The sequence below is a fragment of the Schistocerca americana genome, chromosome X (genome assembly GCF_021461395.2).
Source record: "Schistocerca americana isolate TAMUIC-IGC-003095 chromosome X, iqSchAmer2.1, whole genome shotgun sequence".
NCBI classification, from domain to species: Eukaryota; Metazoa; Arthropoda; class Insecta; order Orthoptera; family Acrididae; genus Schistocerca; species Schistocerca americana.
The window spans coordinates 733,257,844-733,268,666 of record NC_060130.1 but is presented as its reverse complement, the minus strand read 5'-3'; the positions used below and the strand labels follow the sequence as shown (position 1 = coordinate 733,268,666).

The following is a 10,823-nucleotide window of genomic DNA, read 5'->3' as shown; positions in this document are numbered from 1 at the left end:
TCAAAGAAATTTAAAAATCTCATGTACTGAAAAGTTACAGAGACAATTTTCATTCCTGCTGTCAATATGTATTCACAAAAGTACATTGGCGGATACAAGGATATGGTATGTTATTTGTTACAACTCCATATAGGCATACTTGCCCGAATTTCGCACTAGTGAAGTGATATTATTCATAACATACGGCGTAGTGAAATTCTTCTACTGTGCCGTGGAATGATGAGACCCACTGACTGCGTATTTAATTTTTATTCAGCTTGGGTCGTGGTCAGCACCGTTCTTCTATTTTCTTTTTTAAATATATTTATAATACGTCACGTCTCAGAATAATTTATCTTAGCATAGGCCTATATCACAGAGGCAACATGACTTGTTTTTATTTAAATTACTGGTACCGGTACTTGAATTACCTTCTATATTTTTAAAGGAAGTCTAAACATAGAACGGTATTCCAGTCACACCTTTACAAACAAATATATGGAGCACGCAAGCATTCTAACAAAACAAAGGAAGAGTGTCCCAATTTCTTATTGGGATATATTGGTTAATGTCAGGTTTATTCCTAATTTTATTAATAACAACGGTATTGCGAGAATACATATATCGACCTTCGACAGTTCAACTGTAATAATTCGATACCTCGGATTGTGTATGTCTGTGTAATATTGTCCAAGCGACACGACGCTAAGCGACAAGCACTGATTTAAGAGTGTCGCCACGTCTGCGAAGGATACGATAGAACTATATTTCGCATGCAATTTCCTACGCTTTCAAGATGACTGCTGCCGGTAATGCCGTTACAGCTGCGATCCTTGATGAAGAGAGGTCAGTTAAGCGTCTTGTATGTCACGTAACTGTATTATTAGAGGGAGTAACTTTGCCAAGTGCAACGCGTACCACGCGAAGTATTCTATTGGCTGGTGCTGATGACGTTGGGCCGCGCACGTTTACGGGTGGGGGTAACAAGTTTGGTGTCTGCTATGAACAGCTGCTGTCAAAGCCAGAAATGTCAACAGAAGGTGTGTGCACTCCAGCGCAGGTGGTTGTGGGGAGTGACGGTTCGTAGCTGCTGTCAGAACTGTGCTAATACAGTTTCAGAATGTTGGACATCGGCAAATGCAAGCAGGAACTGACAAAATATGGACAGCAGCACCTGTTGCGGTTTTGGGAAGAACTGTCTGAAGAGGAGAGAGCAGAGTTACTGCTGGATTTACAAGAAGTCAACGTGGCAGAAGTTACTTCGTATTTCAGAAGAGCTGTGGAGTCCCTCACTGAAGATCAAGCAAAACTGGATGATCGCATGAAGCCTATCCCAGCAGAATTTTATGGTGGTGTCATCAGATCAGAAGCAGAAGACCTAAGATTTTACGAAGATGAAGGTTTGAGGCAGATTTCTGCAGGCAAAGTGGGTGTGTTGCTTCTGGCAGGTGGTCAGGGTACAAGACTTGGAGTATCATATCCTAAAGGTATGTATGATGTTGGCCTACCTTCTCATAAGTCTCTGTATCAGGTTCAGGCAGAAAGAATTCTGAGGCTGCAGGAGCTTGCTTGTGAACGAACAGGAGTTTACAATCATATAACATGGTATATCATGACCAGTGAAGCAACTATGTGCCCCACACAGGAATACTTTGCAAACCACAACTATTTTGGTCTTAAAAAAGAAAATATTGTTATGTTTGAGCAGGGGTTACTTCCATGCTTCACATTTGATGGAAAAATAATCATGGATAGAAAGTATAAGCTGTCAAGAGCACCAGATGGGAATGGAGGACTGTATCGAGCTTTGCGGGACCGTAAAGTGCTGGATGATATTGAGAGACGGGGTATTAGTTATCTTCATGCATACAGTGTCGATAACATTTTGGTTAAAGTAGCTGACCCAGTTTTCATTGGTTATTGTATAAGCAAGAATGCAGAGTGTGGAGCAAAAGTAGTAGAAAAATCTTTTCCAGAAGAACCTGTAGGTGTTGTTTGTCAGGTGGATGGCCGGTATCAAGTTGTTGAATACAGTGAAATTACATTAAAAACAGCAGAGCAGAGTGATATAGATGGGAGATTAACATTCAGAGCTGGTAATATTTGCAATCACTTTTTCACAACAGAGTTTCTTCAGAAGATTGCAAATAAGCATGAAAATAATTTGAAGCTACATGTTGCCAGGAAAAAGATCCCTTATGTTGATGCACAAGGTAACATTTGTAAACCAGAGAAACCCAATGGTATAAAAATGGAAAAATTTGTTTTTGACGTCTTTCAGTTTGCGGACAATTTTGTTACATGGGAAGTGAAGCGAAATGAGGAATTCAGTGCCCTTAAAAATGCCGATACTGCTGAAAAAGACACACCCACAACTGCCCGTAATGATCTGTATTCACTTCATTACCAGTATTTGACTAAGGCTGGTGGAAAGATTGTAACAGACAAGGGATCATCTGTGATTTGTGAGATTTCACCGTTGTTGACATATGCTGGCGAAGGTCTTGAAGAAATTGTTAGTAATAAGACATTTAAATCGCCAGTTGTTTTGTTGCATCCTAGTGAACAAAGCCCAAATGGTAACGTATATGATCAATGATGTTTATATTTGTGCACAAAGATTATATTTTGCTGTCAGTTCCTATGCACTTTAAGGTGAAATATATGTTGCAGCCACAGGTTAAACTGTGTGTTCCTGTGTTAATATTGTAGTTATAAAATGCCTATGTGCAATAAAGTGTGCTGGTGGTGGTCAAATTGTGAGGGAGTATGCTAAAATTCCTGTGTGGTAACAGTTCTCTTGATGCTAACTTCAAAGAGTAAATGGTAGTGAAAGAAACTGGTACCACTTTTACAGTGTAGCATATTTGCACAATCATGTCACATCTCATATTAATGTTTAAACAGGAAACATTTCTTTCCTCTTTGACTTTAATAGGAGGCTTTTTTAAGAAAAGAAAAAAAATAGTAATGGGGCCTGCATACATTTGGTGCTGGAATTTATATTCTTAGTTGATAAGTTAGCATACTGAGCTCTGTCTTTATATGTGAGTGAGCAAGTGATATTTGATGTTAGTTCCATCATGTACAGTAAATGCAACAAAATAACTACACACTTTGCCTCATGAAGAGTTACCAGTATTTATTGAGAGATCTGTTGCATAAAGTAACTGATATTCTGAATGCTTTGTTCAAATGACCAAATGCACAATTCTGTTTAAATGTAATCATGAAATGTCAGGAATCACTGCCTTACGTATGGTACTTTAGCCCATTATACATAGAAGAAAATTGACTTTATGCTTTCATTATTACTTAAACAGTTAAGTAAGGTGTTGATATTGTTCAATTCTGTAATTAACTGATTTATCAAACTGTTGTAAATGTACAGTTACTGTTACTCGGGTGTGAATTATGTGGTACACCCATATTAATTTTTTCCAAGCAGTTTTTGCACCTTAAAAACAAATGTGTAGTCGTGCAATCGCTGCTTATATGAATAACATATGGCTGTATGTTATGTGCCACTTACTTTCTTTATTTCAGTATTTGAAACAAACAGAAAAAGACATTTGGAGCTCTGTTTGTGTTTTATTCCCTTGTTTCTGTTAACTGCTTTATGTTCCTCTAACAAAGTTATGTAAACCTTAAAACAAGCATTTAATCATTTAACTTACACTAAAGTTTTGATTATACTAAAACTCTTATAATTATTGCTTTCATTCTGCATAGCAGAAGTTTTTGCATTCCATGTAAATAACAACAATCTAAATATTATGGGTCCAATTTGTTAAACTGCAGAGAAGTTTTGTCTAATGAAATTAAGCACTTACAATTTTGAATATACGAAATTGTATAAACTCTAGATGCTACAGCAAAATCCAAGTAGGTGTTCTACTAGACATTCAGGGAACTTCCATACAGAGAGGATCAGACATGAACATCTGACTACCACGAAGTCAGTGTCCAGTTGCACATAATGTGAAAGTGTTATGTAAACTGTTGCTATACTCTATTTTTTAAAAGAAAGGTGCAGTATTAAAATGTTTCTTTATAGACTGGCCAGATTTAATATAATGTATTGATATTTTTTTGTGTGATGTGACACTGTACTTTCTAATTTGGAACTGAAATGACACCAGTATTATGAACTGGCTCAGACCTTAAATCTGGGTTGTGTAGTGATGTAATGTGCAATAACATCTCAGATCTTGCAGGCAGCTTGAGTAGTTAAGAAATATTATTTGTTGCATGGAAGTCCAATATATACTATATTTGTCAGTTTTATGGCAAAATTTTGTGATGGCTGTACAATTGGATTTTTTGTTTAAATGTTTTATTAATTTAATGAAAATGTAATAGCACATGAAGAATGGAATCCAATATTCATAAGTCATTTTTCTTATGACATTTCTATAGTGGTTTATTTCTTCATGTCATTTTTTATGGAATGAAATTTTTATTGTCAATTACATATATGTATATATAATGTATGTAACATTTTGTTTTAAGAATACATTTTATTTCACAGCATTTCCATTGCCTATAAATCTGATTCCTTGTGCACCTTACATTTTTCTAATACTTCCATGAAATGAATTGGTACTTGTCGTAAATTATAGTTACCTTGAGCAATACAGATTTATAGTTTACTCTTACAATAGTAAGATTTCGTTATTTGTACATACGCAAAAAGGTATAGTAATTTTGCTAATATTTAGAGTAATAATACTTCAGTATCAGTGCTGAAGACCTATTAGTAATTTTTGCTTGTGGAATTATTAGACAGAAATCGTATTTCGCACTTACTGTTGTGGTATGATGACAGCAAAGGTACCTTAGTATAATATCGTGGCTAAGGTATTGCTCAAATTGTTAACAAAATAAATTTTGTTATTTGGCATTTGTTGGAGCTCTGTCTCCCAATAAGTAATTCTTTAAAGAATGTTGGTTTTACAACCCAAAGATTGAAACATTTATTTTCACATAGCTATATGAAGGAACTTCCCTGGATGTACAAATTACTGCTAATTCAACATATTCCACAAGTGACTTACATGTGGCTGTATAAACTTCAAGAGCATAAACATTCCATCCTATAACAACAAATTATTTATTATCTGCTTGTATATGGATTAGACATGATGAGAACTCTAATTTTCATGTTTTGTTCAAATATACAAATTGAACCATTATTATATCATTCCCTTGTATGTTTACAACTTTTATGCATAGTCCATATAGATGACCACAAGTTTAACTGTTTCAAACAGAAAGATTATTGTTTTATTATGCACAATCTTACAGTTCACAAGATTTAAGTTTTTTAAAATTGTCTCAAAATTGGTGGATCCCTTTCTGGACATGTGCATATTTCAAGTTAGCTTCTGAATCACTGTACTCAGTAACCAGTTGCAGTGCTATGGAAGAAGAGAAATATTCTATTTTTACTGTGGTGACCCCTCCATAAGTTGAGCACAAACAGATGTTTACTTGGAGTCCTCTGCATGAGCAGCAAATTTTGCATTAGCTAAGCAGGCAGCGAGTTTCTTTGATGATTACAATGTGCAGTGACCGTGTACCATATTTTACACTTGTTTCTGATCTACTGCAATATGGAATGTGTTTAACATGTAAAAAAACAATTATCCCTCTGTAAATGGTGTGTAACATACCTAATGCAGTGTAAGGTAAGATGCTGGGCAAGGGGATGCTGTTGTTAGCATACTGGATTCTCGTTCAAGAAGAGCAGGAGCTAAAATTGCCTTCCAGCCTCCTTGTTTAGGTTTTCTGGGGTTTCCAAGACTATCAGATGTTGGACATGTCAAAAAGTAGACTTACCTTTCCTATTTATATTCACTAATGTCCTATGGCATCATATACTGAGGTAACTAATCACTGACAGCTAGTGTCTGCTGCACAGAAGCATGTAATAAGAATAGTTTGTGGTATCAATCCTGAAGCCTCTTGTAGATAATTTTTTAAACAGGTATACTGACAAGTCTTACAGTAAATTTATTTCCATTTTAAGTTTGTTGTCAATGTTCAATCACAATTTGAAAACAACAGTGACATTGATAAATATAATAGCAGGAGAAAAGATTTACACTATTGATCACTCAGTCCTTCTGTGGTACAGAAAGGAGTGAGGTATTCAGCCAGATTCACATATCTTAGCCAGTAATGTAAAGAATTTTGGGTAATGAATCTGTCATCAAACACAAACAGAAATCATATCTGCTTGACAAGCTAAAGAAGTCATGTAACTGGTTCCTCATTTTCCACTGAAAAATTTACTGTAATTATAAAAGTCTCATTCCATATCATAGAGGCATACAAATATAATTGTGGCATACACAAATAACTAATAACTAAGTTTTAACCAAAATGGTGGAATAGTTCACTTGAAAAGGATGTGGCTAATTTTTCTCCTCCATCTTTGCCCTAAAAGTGCTTGGTGTCAATCTCTAATGACCTCATCATTGATGGTTCATTGAACTCCAACTGCCATAGCCCATTTGTTGCCAGGCTCCAAGCACTACCTCAATGTAACCAACTCATGTTTGTTAGGTTTACTAGCCAATCCAGTCCTAGTATTCAAAACTTTACTGGAATACTGATTTTCTTTTAGATTTACACATACATATTTTGCAGGATCTTTATGTATCACATGCAACACTAAATGTATAATTAGTCATTTAATTCTTTGACTGGTGATTGACTATGCACTTAGCCTTAAAACACTGGTGCAGACATCCATATATTGTGCACTCCTCGTACGCCTGGCTATGGTGGCTTGAGATAAACACTAATCTTCCTTCACTTGTAAGGTAAGTGGATGCCATTGGAACTTCTTATTAGTCCTGTTTTACTGGGTAAGTAGCACAAAGGGAATCGTAAAACATTTTCAAAATATAACACATCATATTGGTATGTGGAGTTGTTTTGTTAATGTGTTTAAAAAAAAAAAAAACCCTAATGATATGGATGAATTCGGATTCTACCCCATACAAGTAAGTGATAGTCTTAATGATATTAAGAAAACTCATCAAATTAACAGTAATTCAGATGAGCTCAGATTATAACATACAACAGAAATCAGTGTTATTTGGTTATTACATTGATGGAAAAAGTAAAGCAGTGTTATTGTAACGTAGGGAAGACCTTCAAAATCTCAGTGATGGCAGAGGCAGACATAGCATTTAGACTGCAAATTCTGCTGTTTTTCTGAGTATGAGTGAGAGAAAATTATCATTCTAAAATAAAAGAGCTATATGTAGAATTTAAGAATATTGAATAAGTGCATTAATCAGAACTCCAGCTGACACAATACACTTTCATAAACAGTGTACTGAGAGGTACAGTAAGTTGTTTTGCAAGTGCTCTAAATGATCATAGACCATCATCATCCCAGGCTGTTATGGAATTTTAACTACAAAGCTGACCATTTCTTTAGCTTCGTGCAGCAACTCTTGCATTTTGTTTAATGGGTTTTGGTTCTGTAAATTTCCACACTGATATCTTTATTCCACAGTAGGTGCAATTAACTGTCTCCTCACAATTAGTTTTAAATATGTAACATTTCATGTGCATATGCATGTATGTTTGTAATGTTGGTGACAATATTTTTATGCTGCTTCTTACAATAATGATTTTAGACCGTGTGGATCATTCATATACAGCTTTTTTTAACACTGGTCACACTTTCATTTTTATAGTTTTTTCTGCTTGTAACACATAATGTTATGTGCCTAGGCATTGTCAATAAAGTATAATTTTTTTTACAATTACAGATTACAATATTTTACAGCATGCTTCAATTTCTATGCTTATACATTATTATTCATGTTAAATCCAAGTTATACACACATTTTTGGATAAGTCACTGCTTGGGTCACTTTTTAAAAGTATACCCTGTCAACATCTTAACATCATTTGTTAACCAAATATGAAAAACATGTGCCTTGACATAGGGGCTTTTTGCTGTTAAGAAGTTAACTCTATGAAAAACTTTTTTGTGCCTTGTATCACAGTTGTCAATTTCCAGGTTCATATCTTTTACCTTAGTGTCTCCTTTTACTAGCAGAATAATTTCTAGTCTATACATGGCATCAACTGTCAGAATATTGAATCCAGTGAATAGGCTTTCACAAAGTGTTCCTTGTTTCATGTTCACTATGATCCTCAGAGGTCCCTTCAGGAGCATGAAAACCCTTTTAATATTAATATGCCAATCACACCCCACAGTACTATTCTATAAGAGAAGAAAGGGTATACTGATCCAAAACATACAGTCCTAAGGGTTTTAGAATTAAGTTCCCTTCGCCCCAGCATGTTGCAGACTTGCTACTTCCATGAAAGTCAGTCATCTATGTAGAAACCCAAAAATTTACATTTTGAACACAGTTTTGGCAGTCGCATCAGTCTCAATATTTTGTCTCTTTGGACGACTGTTCAAAGCAACTAATATTTGTGTTTCTATGTTTACTTTGAAGTTGTCTTTTTCAAACGGCACTTCTGCTGATTTCAATAAAGTTTTGAATCTCTTCAACTAGGCTGGACTTGCTGTCTGCATAACAGACAATGTATGTATCATTGGCATACATAGTGATCAAATGCTTATTGTTTAGAGAACTTGAGCGATCATTTACATAACGTATGAATGGGAATGGACCTAAAAGGGAGCCCTAAGGAACACCAAAATCTGTCTCTCTCATTCTTGACCATATCCTCTCCAGTATTTCTCCATTATCACATATTTTATGTACACTGTTTACCTTCTAAATATGTTTCTGGCAATTGCAAGAGACACTGTTCATCATAATTTTTGATAAGATTCTGTCAGTGTACCCTATCAAAAAGTTTTGAGAGATCCATAAATACTCCTACTTTTGGGACTCTTCATAACTGTACTGCTGGTGATGTTACTTTAACCTTCTTCTGAAGCATTGTTGAAATTCACCTAATATATCAGCATTATTGTAATGTTCCAAGATTCCTTTCATCATTATTTTCTCAATCTATTTGGTGAATGGGGAGAGTAGGGCAATGGATCTGTAGTCCAGTTTTATCTCTGATTTTTGTGTAAGGATTTAACTACAGCTTGTTTCAACTTGTCAGGGAATACACAGTCTTTAAGAACACAGTTTATTAGATGAGGCAATGGTTACACTAATTCATGTTTGCATTTCTTCAATAAGTATGGAGAAAAATCATATAATCCTGCAGTCTTTCTTTCTTTCTGAGGCTTCCAATAGCTGGAGGATGTCATCAAGGCATAGCACAGGTAGTGTATTGCAGTTCTGTTTGTTAGTGGACTCAAATGAATGCTGTGTACCCGTTTCCATGCAGACATCATGTTCGACAGTAGCTATGAAGTAATTATTAAAAATATTGTTAATTAGAAGTGTATGAGAAATGATATCATTATTCAAAGTTAATTCTACATTATTAATTTGTTTCTGTATTTCTGACTTCTTTATGCAGCCTGTGCAAGCTTTACATATTTCCAGTTTTTCTTCCAGATTTTTTTAACAGGGTTTGATTTTAAGGGTGGATTTTTATGCTTACTCATTTCCTTTAAAGGGATGGTACGATGGTACTTGCTAATAATTGCCGATTCCCAATATTCTTTACTTAAACTCTGTCTTAGCATAGCAGTGTTGTTTGCAGATAATATTTTCTTGTGCTCATACATTTTCCTTGGTTTGAATTTTGCAATGCATTTTAGCACTGATGTGTAACCTAAATGATTTGAGAGATGATCATTTGTGATGTCTATTGAGATGATGTGGTCATAATATTTTACAATATGATCAGTTGAACTACTCTGTGTGTTAACTTTTCTAGTGCATACCAGTCCAGATAGATCTTTAGCCCTATAATATAGCATGCAATATGTAAAACATTTGCTTTCCTGGCAGTGATGTAAAGTGTTGTGATTCAGATCTCCAAATATGACAAGCTTTACACTTCTACAACCTGACATTAATTTCAGGAAAGGATCAAAATTTCTCAAAGAAATGGACAGTTTGAAATGTGGGTTTGAGAACTGCCATTTTGAAGTCTTTGTCAATGTAGAAATTGCTGATCCACAGCACTTTTTCTGTGGTGGTTATAAGCTTACATTTTCTCCAGTAAATGGCACCACCACCACCACCTTTATTATGTGTTCTACAATAGAATGTTGCTAGGTTGTCACACTCTAATTTGAAATAATGAATGTTATCTATTGATTTCTGGTGTTCTGTAACAACTAAAACCTGTGGAGCCACTATTGTGATAAATGATTCAGAAGCATCTATTTGATAGATTCCTCTGCTAAAAACTAGTTGTGGAAAAATAAGTAAATAAATTGCATCTACTGTAGATTAACAAGACTTCTTTCTTAGTGGGAAATTTTGCTCAACTTTGCTCATTACACATTTTGAAGGCTTATAGTGGGGACTGAATTGCCATCAGTTTGCATGTGTTTCTTATGCATTCCCTATTGAGGTAATTGTCATATTCTGGGGAAATTCCCCTCACAGTATATCAACTTTATGGATACAAAAAGGATTGTGAAAACAATGAAACATGCAAATCATTGAAAATCATGTAAACCATTCTTTAAAAAGCTTAGAATTTTTTCACCTCACATATATCTATATGCATATTTTTCTCATGTGTGAAAAATGAGCGTGATGGAAAAAGGAAAACTGATTTATTCAAAACAAAAACTAATTCATTCGAACACAAGTTTGCGGGACTGTTGCACAAGGTCAAAATAGTAACATGAGTATGGATAACTGTTACACAATCCTGTACATGAAAGAGAATAGCACTGTCAAGTAAGCTACAAAGTT

General features: G+C 34.9%; 1 protein-coding gene across 1 annotated transcript; it reads left to right on the top strand.

Moving 5' to 3' along the window:
- The first annotated feature begins 965 nt into the window (after window positions 1–965).
- Window positions 966–4,512, top strand: LOC124555107 (UDP-N-acetylhexosamine pyrophosphorylase). Its single transcript, XM_047128908.1, has one exon. The coding sequence runs from the start codon at window positions 1,100–1,102 to the stop codon at window positions 2,576–2,578; it is 1,479 nt and encodes a 492-aa protein (XP_046984864.1). The 5' UTR covers window positions 966–1,099; the 3' UTR covers window positions 2,579–4,512.
- The last annotated feature ends 6,311 nt before the right edge of the window (window positions 4,513–10,823 follow it).

What these genes read in the sequence shown, in the direction of transcription:
- LOC124555107 (XM_047128908.1), top strand. Translation starts at nt 1,100, where the DNA reads ATGTTGGACATCGGCAAATGCAAGCAGGAACTGACAAAATATGGACAG.